General features: G+C 40.2%; 1 protein-coding gene across 1 annotated transcript in view; it reads left to right on the top strand.

The window, feature by feature from the left end:
- LOC131349045 (mitogen-activated protein kinase kinase kinase 11) overlaps positions 1-15,388 on the top strand; it is a 31,001-nt gene that overhangs the window by 4,973 nt on the left and 10,640 nt on the right. Inside the window, exon 2 of the mRNA XM_058384366.1 lies at positions 14,689-14,869. Coding sequence (XP_058240349.1) covers positions 14,689-14,869 — 181 coding nt within the window. The remainder of the gene's footprint in view (positions 1-14,688; positions 14,870-15,388) is intronic.

Genomic DNA, 15,388 nt, shown 5'->3' with positions numbered 1-15,388 from the left:
TTTGGGACAGAGCCATGTAAATCTTAGACAATAAGGGTAATTTTATTTTATTAGAAAGTTTTTGCTAAATATACCACGGTCTAGAGAGCGAGGAGAGCAAGGCACTCGTCTTAGGGCACTAGGAGGAGAACTAGACAGGAAATATGGGGGTTTATCAGTCAGCAGATATTGCTACAGGTGTGTGTGTGTGTGTGTAAGGAAAGAGTGAGTTATATGGGACGGTGCCAGGAACATATAATGCTCCCTCTCAAGCGCCCTTTTGTCTTGTTTATTTGAAGACGCCCCAGTGATCGATTCTTACATTTAAGCAGAGGCGGTTTTAATCAGCTGGCTCTTTTTCCAGAGCTGAATCTCAGAGTTCATAGTGCACTGGGACACAAAACCAGCAGATCAGTGTATATGTGAAGAAAAGCTGAATATAGACTCAATATCAGACTTTAATCTCTATTTAATCTAAAATATTTGGTCTAATTAACATTGCTGTAAGGGGTTTAAAGTGTTCGAGCCAGCCTAACACACATTTATAGTGTAAGCAGAAGACCGAATCGCGATGCATGTTATTTAATATTTAAATTATTTCATGTATGTTATTTTTTGAAATATTTTTTACAGTAATAAAATATTAAATTAACATTTTTTAAAAAATTTAATGCATTATGTAATCATTTTTTAAACATTATTAAAATAAAATAATAAAATATTAAATTAACATTTCTTAAAAAAATTTAATGCATGATGTAATCATTTTTTAAACATTATTTAATTAAAAAAAAATAATTAATTTTTTATTATAATTGTTACATAATTTTTTAACATTTATTTTAATTATTAAAATATAAACAGTTAGACAATTAAATGAATAAATGACCCAAAGTCAGTAAAGTATATGATAGATAGATAGATAGATAGATAGATAGATAGATAGATAGATAGATAGATAGATAGATAGATAGATAGATTGTGTGTGTGTGTGTGTGTTGCACTAACAAGAAATGCTGAGAAGGCAGCCTTGCATCAGTAGTGCTGCTGATGGGAAAAGCTTTGGCCACAAGCCAGGGCCCATAACTGGAATTCCACTGCAAGCAAATACAGAAAGGAAGCTCTTTTAGACACACACAAACACACACACACAAACACACACACACACACACACTGACACATGCATGCATACATGCACACGTTATCCATTAGCATGTTTAAAGTGAATGAAGTGCTAGTGCAATGACACAGACACACACAGACTGAGTGTACTTGCCTCACCCAGGCAACAAATATTCACCCGAGCCCACACACACACACACACACACACTCCCTAGGATAGCTGGGAAATCGTGGGAACGCGCCAAAGCTAAGCACTCGGTCCTGGCCTTTCTCAAGAACGTCAACACTTTTTCCCTTCTCTCTCTCTCTCTGTCTGTCTGTCTCTTTTTCTCTCTCTTTTTTCCTCTCTCTCTCCACTTTCCTTCTTTTGTCCCTCATTTTCTCCCGAGAGAACAGGAATCAGATATAACCAGCGTATTGTGGTTTTCCATGGCTTCATATAGCATGTCGTGCATATTTCTAATTTGTAAGCCTGTACTTAAAAAAAAAAAAAAAATATATATATATATATATAGTTTATTGAAAAAATCTTTCTTCATCTCTCTCTCTCTCTCTCTCTGTCTCTCTCTCTCTCTCTCTCTCTCTCTCTCTCTGCCTCTCTCTCTCTTTGCCTCTCTCTGCACCACACCCATACCTGGCCTATTGGTTTCATGGGGGTAATTTAGGGCTGCGTGACATTCTAGAGGAATGTGGGGTCTAATCAGACGGCATGATTATAGAGAGAGAGAGAGAGAGAGAGAGAGAAAGAAAGAGAAAGAGAGATATGAGATGACTTACACAGAAATCCTTACTGCAGCATCTCACGATAGTTCTTTCTCTCTAGGACTTTAAGAGACAGCTGTCTTTCTTGCTATAGTTTTCTAATCCAGTCTAGTGGTGTTGTTCTATCCTGAGAAAAATGAGTTTGTGGGATTTATTTTTCCCTAAATTGTTACACTGCCATGATATCCAGAGATATTCACTACAGTTCTATTCATTTTGCACATTCATTTATTTATTTAATTTAATTTAATTTAATTTTTTCTTTTACTTTTTTTAGTTTGTTTCTATATTTATTTATTTATTCTTTTACTTTTTTGATTAATTAATTAATTAATTAATTAATTTTTTTTTCTTTTGATAATTGGCTAATTTAAGGATGCTCCAATGTCAAGAAATAAATTCCAAAAACAAAAAACAAGCTCAAATTTAAATAATTTTAATTATTTGTGAAATTATGCTCGCTAGTATTCGCTTGGATCTTGCTTATCTCTTCATGTAGATCTTTAACTAAACTATAACGTCAACGACTTATCGTCGACACCCTCCTCCATTACGTGCTACGTCGAGACGCGCAAAGAGCCGACCAGGTTATCGTGAATATTAGAACAAACACCAAAAATCATGGGATCATCGTGTCTTCTTAGACATATTCCTAAACAGTAATATTAATCATGACGATTATGTAAAATACCGATTGGGTCCTGCAGCCTAACCTGGATCGGTCTTGTAGTTCCTCTTATACAATCTAAAAAGTTTTTATCCATTTATGGTTACAGACTAGCTTGTTCTCGTTACCGCTTATGAAATAGCAGTTATAGACTGTTTCTTAACAAGGCAGGTGCTAATATGAAGCGTGAACAGGGTTGACGAGGCGGCGTGTCACATCGAGATAGCTGAAGTGCGATGCAGATCGCGGCACAAATCAGTGCAGTTGTGTTGTAGGAAGAAATGTGTGCGTTCTTGTGTGTGGATAAATCTTGTGTATTGTGTGTATTGATACATAATGGATGTTTTAGTGGAAGATTTATTGATGTATTCAGCCAGTAGTATACTCTACCCTCACATCGTAAGGACGAAACGTATTAAGTGGAATGAAGCAACAGATTCTTCATATTAAGAATTTTCCTACAGCGGAAGAAGTTGTGTGTGTGTGTGTGTGTTTTCTATCAAAGGAAACGCAGTCTGATAAAATCGGCACCGTTCTGAAGCCAGAGAGTTGTTTTAAGTGAACAGTTTAAAAAAGGACAGGAAACAGAGGGCACTAGTCAGCATTTTCCCCTCCCTGTCTTCTTTGGCCGAGGCTGATAAGGAAAGGCAGCACAGCGTTATTGTCTCTTTATTTTGGAAAAGAGAGCTGGCTGTATCCGGAGATGGCTGAGGGAAATGTGGGCAGGAGGAGGGCAGGTGTCCGTCAGACAGAAGAGATCCGAGTGGGCGTATAGAAGAGTTCAAGTTAACTTACTAGTGAGAAATTGATTCTATTTGTTTTTGTCTTTTATTCTCTTGTTTTATTTCTGCTTGTAATCTCTTAATAAAAGGGTTGTGATTTTTCTAAAAGGTTTTCTCTATGGTAATGTTCCTGTTTGCTAATTTTTTTGTTTTTGTGCATCCGGATAGAAAGGTTTTGCTTATGATATAAAATATATAGTATACATGTACATGACAGTGATATAGTCCCTTCATATTACACTATAAACCCTCTAGTACTCTATTTGTGATTTATCCAGATGTCTAAGGCAAACTGTGGCACTGATGTGTGCTGCATAATTCTAAGATCGGAAATAATCAACCATTTTTTCCTTTAGCAGTATGTCCTGGCTAATATTTCTAATGATTACTTAAACAGTGTAGTGCTTTATAGCTTATAGCATTTACTATTGCGTGACATTTACGAAATAATTAATCACTAGCCAATTTTTTTTTTTTTTTTTTTTTTTTTTTACCCCAGCAATGTTAAAGTTTATAAAACAAACGAACAATAAAAAAGCCCAAAAAAAAACCCCGCAGGTTGTCATGGAAACCGAAATCCTCCATTCGGAAGATGGAAAACTTCTTTCAACTCCAGCACTGGAGACTCCTTCCATGAATGCTAAACAGACGTCTTATAGAAAATGCGATCGCATAATTTTTATTTTTTGTTTGTATTGAGCAGCTATTATAGAAATCCCTGTGTCAGCTGTTAGTATGGAAAGACGCAATTAAATGGAATTCAAATAGAATTAATCTTTAATCAGAATCAGTAAACAATAGACTAGTTGTTTTTGTTTAGTTTCAGATTAAATGATGTCCATGGTATCCAACATTAACAATTTGGTATCAGAACCAGCTGAATCTTTGTATTTAAGATTAAATACAGCTCAAATGAACCGCAATGCATGGGATCTGCTGATATCGAGCTCGAACCCTACAGCCTTTTAATTCATAAGTGTCTTGGCGAGTCTGTTGGTCACTTTTCTGTTTAACAGTTAAGCTGACCCAACCAATGGCAACAAAACAATGTTTTGTTTTTGTATTCGGGTGTAAATGTTGGCCGGCTGTTTGGACAGCTGTACGTCCTGGAAGCTACGGATCCTCGGATGGTGCTGTAGATCAGAAAACAAAACCCCAAATATCAATCTTTCACTAGTACGTTTGAAAACAACACACGGAAGTGTCGACTTATGACGGTCAACCTCGTTGCCAACCATGAGAGTTGTTATGTGGTGAAAAAAACCCCCAAATGGCACTGTACCATAGCGCTGTTGAATTCTCGATTCTGATTGGCTGATTAAATTCGACTCTTGAATTTCAGAGTTGTTTGTGATTGTGAACACTTTCTTCGGCTTAAATCTGCAGAAAATCTAGACATGATCTACGAATAATGCAGAGTTTTGTTGGAGGAACTGATATAAGCAGCTCTTATAGTAGTTATGAGTCCAAGATTGATATAATTGCACTTGTTTTAATATGTTTCACCGTAGACCTAATAATTGTTTGTTGATATGGTGACGTTTTCCGTTGGAGACAGAGATACGGAGGTAACTTTTGTGCTTTCTTGATAGCCAGCAGCTTTTTTTTGTCGGAATAAAAGATTTTTGTGAGGAAACCTGAGGTACAATATAGCTGTAACGGTTCAGCGCACATTAATATAAACAAATAAATTGATTAATGCATCATTCTTTAGCAAATTGCTTCGCAATTAGAGCGCTTTAAGGCTGGGAAATAATCATATCAAGTCATATCACTCTAAGGATTGGATAATATATTTTTTAAAACTGACAGAAACCCTCGCCATAATGTCAACTGATTTCTTTCAAAATATCAATTTAAAAAGAATGAACCATTTTTCACGACGAAGAAGCGAAAGCGGTCGAAAATCCACCCTTATTTCTGTCAGAAAAACATCGTCCTTTGCACGTGTACACTTGTTTGTGTAGCATGTTGTTGGAGAAGGCGTGTAAACCGGATGAGTGCGGTAGGAAAACAGAGACACTGAAGGGTCAAGCGGAGCAGGAAGTCCAGTGGACGCTAAATGCGAAGGAGTTTTCCGAGCCTGGAGCACATAAAAATAAAAAAAATCCTCGATGCAGAATATGCACTGTTCAAACTCAACTAGATAAAACGGCTAGAATCACGCTAGCATAACAACAGCTAGGACTCATTTTTCAGTAGTACATCATATTCACATATATGTAAGTTGTAATTTCTTAAAATAGATTAAATTCACAATGTACACCGTGTTGAGTCACTAGCTACAGGGTCCGAAAGTATTTTTTAAATTATTGTTGTACTTAGCATAGAGTAACACTGGTTGCTAATGTCATCATTTGGCTGTACGCTAATTTTCCCATGTTGACTAGTACATGAAAACAGATGTATAGGTTTAATGATGCCATGCTTATATATCGTTTCCCGAAATGAGAGATGTGCCTTCTATAATGTTAGAAGAGTTATAGAGATATATATTTGTGTTTGTGTGATTGAGAGAGCCCAAGTATGCTCGAATGTACAGAGTTGTGCAATAACCTAGGTTTTGCTCTCTAAGCACTATTTGTGGTAGCAGTTAGCTTGGGAGTGGAAGAGGAACGGAGGGGAGGAGAACGGGCCCGAGCCCGCAGGCTGTGTATTAGGGGTTTTTATAGCCCTGTTATTACCCATTCATCCAGCTGTACGTTTCCACCTCTGTTCCCAGAACTAATATTGGATCCTGAACCTGATAAAGGCTGAATCATCAAGGGACGCATAAACATTTCTATGCTAAAATGCCTCAAAAACTTTCTCTGAAACAATGCTAGCACTAAGGCTAGTTAACCATCAGCTCATGACTGACATGCCTCCAGATCATCAGGCTTTCGCGGAGGTTAATGGATCATGATTTGGGTTAATATGTAACCAGATATCAGTAAATCAGTGTTCGTTGCTAAATAGAGCCACAACTTTATGACAACCGAGACCAGTGTTATGTAGAGAGCGAGTTGCTTGCCGGTGGATCAATACTCTTATTAGCCAGCTCATACACAGCTTCCATAATTTTTCTAGCTCATGTCATGACTAATTACTTAACGCTATCAAATGTTATATACTGTTTTCCTTGATCCTTTTATTTTTAGACTTTTGTTATAGTGGACGTGCCACATAATTTAAGTCCTGGAAAATTCCCTGCTACTACTAGATACGATACCATATCAGATCGAGTGGGTTTGCCGAGGTGCTGACCAATCAGATTAGAGAAATCTGTGGTATAATGTGAAATAGTTTCAGTGGACGCAGGGTGTAACGAGGTGGGATATTCTGAACGTCATTAGTATCGTGACCTGTCCTATTTTTCTTTCATCCGTCTCTCTCTCCCTCTCTCCGGACCGTGGGTGGGAGCAGAATTCCGGCAGGGTGGGGGTTTTCCCCTGGAAGAAGGACGGCTTTGTCTCTCAGGGGAGCAGCGCACTGACACGCACGCTGTCTGGCAACCTCACACTCATACACACACATACACTTACACAAAGAGAGAGGGTAATCACACACGGAGAGAATGTAGAAAGGTTATGGAGAGAGAGAGGGAGAGAGAGGGAGGAAGAGAGAATGCAGGCTGGGAATGGAAGACAAGCAGTACAATAGTGAAGGGAGGAAGGACAGAGCAAGGAGACGAAGACAGAATGGAGGGTGAGAAAAGAGACACAAGGGGACTGAGTTTTATGAGGGTGTTTAAAGCCGTGATAGAGTTCATGTCAGAAACTGAGCTGTCAATAATATAATACAGTTCAGTCTGATTGTATTCAATAAATTGTGAGCCTTTTTTTTAATACTGGAAATAACTGGGACAGGATGTGTCTCACAGAAGCTAGCAGGTGCAGAAGCCACACCTCCTTCACTGAGACGGAATTTTGCAAAGGCCACTTCCCCTTCACTGGTACTGACTGCTGCAAAGGCCACACCCACTTTACTGAGACTGACTGCTGCAAAGGCCACTTCCCCTTCACTGGTACTGACTGCTGCAAAGGCCACACCCACTTTACTGAGACTGACTGCTGCAAAGGCCACACCTCCTTCACTGGGACTGACTGCTGCAAAGGCCACACCTCCTTCACTTAGACTGACTGCTGCAAAGGCCACACCCACTTTACTGAGACTGACTGCTGCAAAGGCCACTTCCCCTTCACTGGTACTGACTGCTGCAAAGGCCACACCCACTTTACTGAGACTGACTGCTGCAAAGGCCACACCTCCTTCACTGGGACTGACTGCTGCAAAGGCCACACCTCCTTCACTTAGACTGACTGCTGCAAAGGCCACACCCACTTTACTGAGACTGACTGCTGCAAAGGCCACACCTCCTTCACTTAGACTGACTGACACAAAGGCCACACCCCTTTACTGGGACTGACTAGCACAAAGGCCCCACTCCCTTCACTAAGACTGACAGGCACAAAGGCCATACCCCCTTCACTGAGACTGACTAGCACAAAGGCCACACCTCTTTTACTGGAACTGACTGAAGCAAAGACCACACCTTCCTTTCTGAGACTGACAGGCGCAAAGGCCACACCCCCTTCACTGAGACTGACTGGCACAAAGGCCACACCTCCTTTTCTGAGACTGACAGGCACAAAGGCCACACCCCCTTCACTGAGACTGACTGGCACAAAGGCCAAACCTCCTTTACTGAGACTGACTGGCACAAAGACCACACCCCCTTTACTGAGACTGACTGGCACAAAGACCACACCCCCTTTACTGAGACTGACTGGCACAAAGACCACACCTCCTTAACTGAGATTGACCGGCACAAAGCCCACACCTCTTTTACTGGAACTGACTGAAGCAAAGACCACACCTTTTCTGAGACTGACAGGCACAAAGGCCAACGTCTTTTACTGGAACTGACTTAAGATATGGCCACACCTCCTTCTCTGAGAGTGACTAGCACAAAGGCCACACCTCCTACCTTCCACATGGACTGACAGGCACAAAGGCCACACCTCCTACTTTCCACATGGACTGACAGGGACAGAGGCCTCACCTCCTTATTTCTTTAGAGAGCCCGACAGACACAGAGTTCAGCCTTGTGATTAAAATAGAAATATAAAAAAGCTGAAACCCAAATGTTAAAAGTTTCCTCAAAGGAACGTTTCACAAACGTGTCTCACAATCCGTCGTTGTGTCTCCGTGGGTGTATGGTGTGACCGGGTTCAGCCTGTGCCGTTCAGCTTACCAACATCTCTGCCTTCCAAACAGTCAACAAACAACAAACACAGGCCGTTGCCATGGTTACTGTCTCTCTTAGCGCCAGTGTTCATTCAGCGCGGTGCCTAGCGCGCCCTCATTTCTCTCCTTTGTTTCGTTTTTCCTGCGCCACCGCAACAGAAAAAATAAAAAATACAGCTTTCTGGCTCAGGGCCTAACAGATAGCGTTTAAGAGAACACTGGTCTGAAATCACCGTAGCTCAGGAGGGGGGAATGTAGGACTAAATTGGTGGTTATGGCTCACTTCAGTTGCCCTAATGACCTGTCGTGTATTTCTTTTTTTGTGGGCTATAGTCACTTGGTTTTTTCAGCTGTGGAACTGATATTTATGCTCTTTACCTTACTCTGAATCACTCTTAATCTTCTTTATTGTTGTTGTTGTGGTTATTGTTGTTGTTCTGCTCACAGTGTCGTTCTAAATCTAGTGGAAGTGTATGAACTGTCAGTGGCCTTGCTTTCCACCATGAGCAGAACAGGCAGACATGATGACTCTGCACTGTGTGTGTGTGCGTGTGTGTGTGCGTGTGTGTGTGCGTGTGTGTGTGCGTGTGTGTGTGCGTGTGTGTGTGCACTTTTTGCATATTATAAATTGTTGCTTCACAGGGCTGCTATAACTAATTAATGAATAGATCAGTTAGTTGCTGTAGGGTATAAAGCACACTGTGCTACACGCTAAATCACTTCACACTACAGGTTCATTTTAATCCCTTATGTGTAGCCAAACACCCCCCCCACCCCCCCTCCAAACTGGTAGCCTATTTTGTTCTTAACATACACAAAATATAAGATGAACATCAGCTTGCTTTCAGTTTCAGGAAGTCGAATCCTAAAAAGAGTCGTTTTCTGATAATGAGTCAGTCTCTGAAGCTGACACAAGAATTAATTATGCTTTTATTTTACCTTCATAGTACCTTTTGGTAACTGCTACACTATCGTAAAATACACAATATATATTTTGAATATAGTTTCTGTCACGTCAAACCGCTATCAGTTCACATGAAATGTTCTGGGAGTCGATTCCAAAAAGAGTCGACTCACTGATTCCAGTGAGTCAAATCCACACACAGTAACAGTAAAGCTTTGTGAATCAATTGACTTGGAAGTATATTAACCATTTTTTTTGTTAAAATTAATTTCTTTATTTCTTCATGTAGACTGCATAACAATTCTTCCAGGCTTTGAAGACTAAGAGTCAATTCAAAGAGTCAAATCTTTTGCATTCGATTCCATCCAGATTAAACGAACCACCTTGGACAAACACGGCAAGACAGAAATAAAACGTCTGAGTGTTCGTACTCAAGACAGCCTGTGGCCTGTATTATCATTATGATCGTAATTGACGAAATCAAGGCTTGGAGTGTAGTCAAGATTCTAGATTGAGATCACTGATTCATTAATCACGCTGACATATAGCTGCAATAAAGTAGGTGGTGTCTGCCAATAACCGTTCCAATAATTGTGGCCATTCTCTCAAAAACAAATTCAAACACACTCGCCTCCCAAAGCCTTCGATGTGACTAAGTATTTCCTTAATTTCAAGCAGCAGCATTGATTCGATGCTATAAAACGTCCAGCCATGCTGTTTATCCAGGTCACGGCTTTGGTGTATGGGATGATGGTTACAGGAAAGTAGAGAAAGCGACCGGAGACGGTAAACGTTACAGAGAAGCCAGAACTGTCTGCGATGAGATGAACAATACTCGAAGGTCACCATTTCCTTAAGGGCTAGAAATAAAGTCAGGCAAATACTTGCTCAGCATCTGGCACCCAAGTCAGCACTTGGACTGTGGGAAGGAACGGTTCTGTAGGGTGTGTCGCAGCTAAGAAACCATGTTTTGGCTAGAAACAAGAGAAAATGTGAGATTCTCACTTCACAAAGGCTCCAGTATGTCAGACTGGCAAGATGGAGAACGCTGGATTCCCGGTTTCGAGGGAGCTTAGTGACGGCTCTGTCATGATGAAGGCAGAGGAAATATGAAAAGATTTTCATTACTCATGCTGTTACTTGGGAAAATGGGACTATGGTGCATTGTAGGTGTATAGTGACCGTTTTCATCAATGAAACCTCTTTCTCTGAAACAAATGAAGAATCCAGTTTCCAAAGCTGATATAATTAATACGGTGTTATTTGTGTAGCGATCGATGATGTCGCAAACAGCTTTACGGCAATATAAAAATTTGGAATATAAATGATAAAAAATTGGAAATTCAGTTTTTTTTATTTATCGCTAATGAGCAACCCTTCCTCATCTGGATGACACCGTAGTGTGGGTTTATAGAAAATAATGACCTTTTTATTGTTTAACCAGGAGTTTTTCAGCACCTTCGATGAGCTTTAGCTTGATTTCTGAATTTATTCATGTGCTAACATGAAGTCCTTTCTGGTGAAGTTATCAGACTTCAAATCTAAATCCTAATGTACACAGTCTGCTGTGGAACAATGGGTTTGTGATTTCTGAATATATTTCTATAGGTATCTTTTTAAAATATATATATATATATATATATATATATATATATATATATATATTATTGTATTTTATATTATAGGAACACGACCAATGATAACTTGATGCAAAGTTGATTTACCACAAAGAAATTTTTTATTTTTTTTTTCCACAAGCTACAGGTTGCAAAGTGTTTTATTCCTCTTATACCATAACAATTGTTAATTATTTAATTGATTATTTAGTTAAAGATTGACTTTTTTATTCGTTTCTAGTCAAAGAATTTTATTTATTTATTTATTTATTTATTTATTCCTTTATATATATATATTTATTTATTTATTAAAAAACATGAACATATTTTATATTGGTAATTTATCTGTTTTGTCGGGGGTCAACTCCAGATGTAACTCCAGTTGTGTTCTTATACGCTGGTGTGTCTGGTGCATTTCCGGTGTGTGTTTTTGCGAGTCTGGAGAAAGTCTTTTAACTAGAAACGGATAAAAACTAAGCCCTTCTTACATTTAATGGTGTGGAACATCCACGAAAATTTCCTGTCCTAAAACTAGCTTAATACTAACTTAATTCCAAAGCACTGATATTGATACTGACACTGGAGACTCCTTCCAGCAACGCTAAACGTCTCCTCAAAGAAAACATCACAATATTGATGTTTACCGCCTGTGACGGAGCTTCGGTTAGAAAGTTAATCGATGCATGTTGTGCCAAGCAGAATCGAATATTCAGTAGCACTGAGGTTGAACAAAAAAAACCTTCAGTAATTTTCTGGGGGTTTTTTTTGTGCTTTTTGTATTTTTGACTGTCCCTATTTATTTAATTTAATTTAATTTAATTTAATTTTTTATTATTTATTTTATTTTTTAAATTTTATGTAATTTTTAAATTTTATTTTATTTTTAAATTTTATTTATTTTTATTTATTTTTATCAATTTAATTTAATTTTATTTTATTTTAAATGTGAAAATATATTTTGGTGATATTTTGGTATGTGTTTTGTCAGGACTGACTCCAGATGTAAGTTGTGTTTTTATAAGCTGGCATGTCTGGTGTGTTTCTGGTGTGTGTTTTTGCGAGTCTCGAGTTATAGCAGAGCTGAACAATGGATATTTTCTCTCCTCTTTTGAGGAACTTTTCAGCAGGTCAGATTTGCGTCACGTCCTGTGGGGGAGGTCACAAGAACGAGCCTGAGGAAACCACCACTTTTTCTGTGTGTGTGTGTGTGTATGTGTGTGTGTGTGTGTGGTAGACTTCTCTCTGCCATCCTTTTTGGCATGCTCATGGGTGCTGGCTTGCAGGCGTTGGGTTGGGTTGGGTTGGTGAGGATTTTCGGAGAGAAACTGCAGTGAGCAGTGAGCATCGTGTGTGTTCTTGAAAATGAAGAAAATGAAGACAGGAGCTGTTTCATGTCTGCCTAACACACCACATTTCACTGTGCGTTCTGAGTCCGAATTCCACTCAGATAGTGATGGCTATCTGGAGATACTGAAAGACGCCTGTGTGTGTGTGTGTGTGTGTGTGTGTAGCTGCACAGGTCCCCTTTTGTATTTCCACTGCAGTGCATGCTGTGCACAACATGCTGACTCTGTGACTATGTGTGTGTGTGTGTGTGTCTGTGTAGGGGGAGAGTTTGCAGGAAGAGTGCTGGCAAAGTTGCAACTCTGTTTCTCCCCACCCTCAAAAGTCTCACGGCGCATTCAGTCATGACGTCTCACATATGCACACGCTTCTGCTTTTCAGCCAACAAAGAGGAAGTGAGAGAGAGAGAGAGAGAGAGAGAGGGAGGCCAAGAGAGAGAGAAAAAGAGAGACAGACAGGCCAGTAGACAGACAGACAGAGTCCAAGAGAGAGACAGACGAGCAGACAGACTGACATACAGAGAGAGGGACAGAGACAGACCAGCAGACAGACAGACAGAGAGAAAGTTCAAGAGAGAGACAGACAGACCAGCAGACAGACTGACATAACCGGAGACAGAGAGGGAGTGAGATAGACAGACCAGCAGACAGACAGACAGACAGAGAAAGAGACAGACAGACTGACATACAGAGAGACAGACAGAGAAAGAGACAGACAGACAGACAGAGAGTTCAAGAGAGAGACAGAGAGAGAGAGACCAGCAGACAGACTGACATACTGAGAGACAGACAGACAGAGTGAGTGAGTGAGTGAGTGAGTGAGTGAGTGAGTGAGTGAGTGAGTGAGTGAGTGAGAAAGACAGACTGAGAGACAGAGAGAGAGACAGATCAACAGACAGACAGTTCAAGAGAGAGACACAGAGAGAGAGAGAGACAGATCAGCAGACAGACAGAGAGTTCAAGAGAGAGACAGAGAGAGAGAGACAGATCAGCAGACAGACAGAGAGTTCAAGAGAGAGACATAGAGAGAGAGAGACAGATCAGCAGACAGACAGAGAGTTCAAGAGAGAGACACACAGAGAGAGAGAGACAGACCAGCAGACAGACAGAGAGTTCAAGAGAGAGACACAGAGAGAGAGACAGGCCAGCAGACAGACAGTATTATAGTAGAGTGATAGAGCCCACTCACACTGCATCATTTCACATTCTTGCTCGTTCCACGTGACAATAATTGATTAGAATTCATACTCCGTTCTCATCACGTGTGATATTCTTACCCCGGACACGTCAGGATGGCCGCAGAATAAACCTGATAATGGCAACACACGTACACTTGTATTTCTTTTGGAGCGCGCTGAAGCTAGCGTCACACCCGTGCTCCCGAGATAAAACAAATCCCACCAGATGTGTTGGTTTGAACGCCTTAAATTCCCCTTCTAACCCTTCAGATGTGTGTCTCATTAGGCTTAGATTATCATCCATCATACAAATCCCTCTGACTGAGCAACCAGACACACACACACACACACACACACACACACACCCCAGAGAGACTGTTCGTACCTGTCTGTTATCCATGTTGTGTGTCTGTCAGGTTTCTGCCTCAGTAATGTTTAACTATCTGAATATTTTATATAGAATCTGTTCTATCTTATTAGACATGTGGCTGAAATACAGTGATGAGTGAAGCTTGGAAAGAGTTTTTCATTGAACGGAAATGTAAAAGTTCAATATTTACACATCTATATTCTCTCTCTCTCTCTCTCTCTCTCTCTCTCTCTCTCTCTGTGTCTATCTCTTGCTCTCTCTCTCTCTCTCTCTCTCTCTCTGTGTCTATCTCTTGCTGTCTCTCTCTCTATTTTTCTGTGTCTCTCTTTCCATGTCTCTCTTTTTGCGTCTGTCTGTCTGTCTGTCTTTCTGTGTCTATCTCTCACTGTCTCTCTCTCTATTTTTCTGTCTCTCTTTCCATGTCTCTTTTTGCATCTGTCTGTCTGTCTCTCTGTCTTTCTGTGTCTGACTCTTTATCTCTCTTTTCATGTCTGTCTCTCTCTTTCTCTCTCTTTTCATATCTCTCTCTCTTTCTGTGTCTGTCTCTCTCTCTCGCTGTCTCTCTCTCTCTCTCTCTCTCTCTCTCTTTTTCTCTCTCTTTCTGTGTCTCTTTTTCTGTCTGTCTGTGTGTCTGTCTACCTCTATCACTTGTTCTCTTTTTCTGTGTCTCTCTTTCTGTCTCTCTGTGTCTCTCTCTTTTTCTGTCTGTCTCTCTCTCTCTCTCTCTCTCTCTCAGTCCTCCTGGCTCAGCCGATAGAGAAGAACGGGATAGAGGGAAACACTCTGAAGATCACGGATTTCGGCTTGGCGCGAGAGTGGCAGAAGACCACCAAGATGAGCACAGCGGGGACGTACGCCTGGATGGCACCGGAGGTCATCAAATCCTCCACTTTCTCCAAGGGCAGTGACGTGTGGAGGTGAATGAAATCACTGGTTCTTTCTGGTTTTTATCTCTCTTCCTTAGCGAATGGTGAGCATCAGATAAAAAAATAATAACGACGATGTGATATCGAACAACCCGACAAACAGGCGTCAAATCATGCATGTGATTTAAATTTCCTTTTGTAGCTTCCTCATTCTTTTAATATCGTATTATGGTCAGGATTAGGTTTATCTCTAGTTTTACAGAAATGGAACACTAAATCTAGCCAAATCTGCGCTTGCAATTTGTCAGAAATGTTTACAGCAGAATTATGCTAGTTGAAGTAGAAGAAAATAGCATGTTCCTGGAGAGAAAGCTCTCTAGATTTCTCCAGAAAGGAGACAAACTGGAAACATAAAGAGAGGGGAAATGTTGTCAGTATTAATAATATCCCCTGACAGGCATCCCTGGATAGATGAAGAACAATTACTTGATCCCCTGAGACATGTTAGCTGTCTGCTTCATCACATATTTCACCCAGAAGCCATTGTTTTTAGTTTTTTACTTCATTAAC

Source organism: Hemibagrus wyckioides, linkage group LG29 (assembly GCF_019097595.1).
Source record: "Hemibagrus wyckioides isolate EC202008001 linkage group LG29, SWU_Hwy_1.0, whole genome shotgun sequence".
Lineage (NCBI taxonomy): Eukaryota > Metazoa > Chordata > Actinopteri > Siluriformes > Bagridae > Hemibagrus > Hemibagrus wyckioides.
The sequence above is the reverse complement of the archived record's forward strand: the minus strand, read 5'-3'. Positions and strand labels throughout refer to the sequence as shown.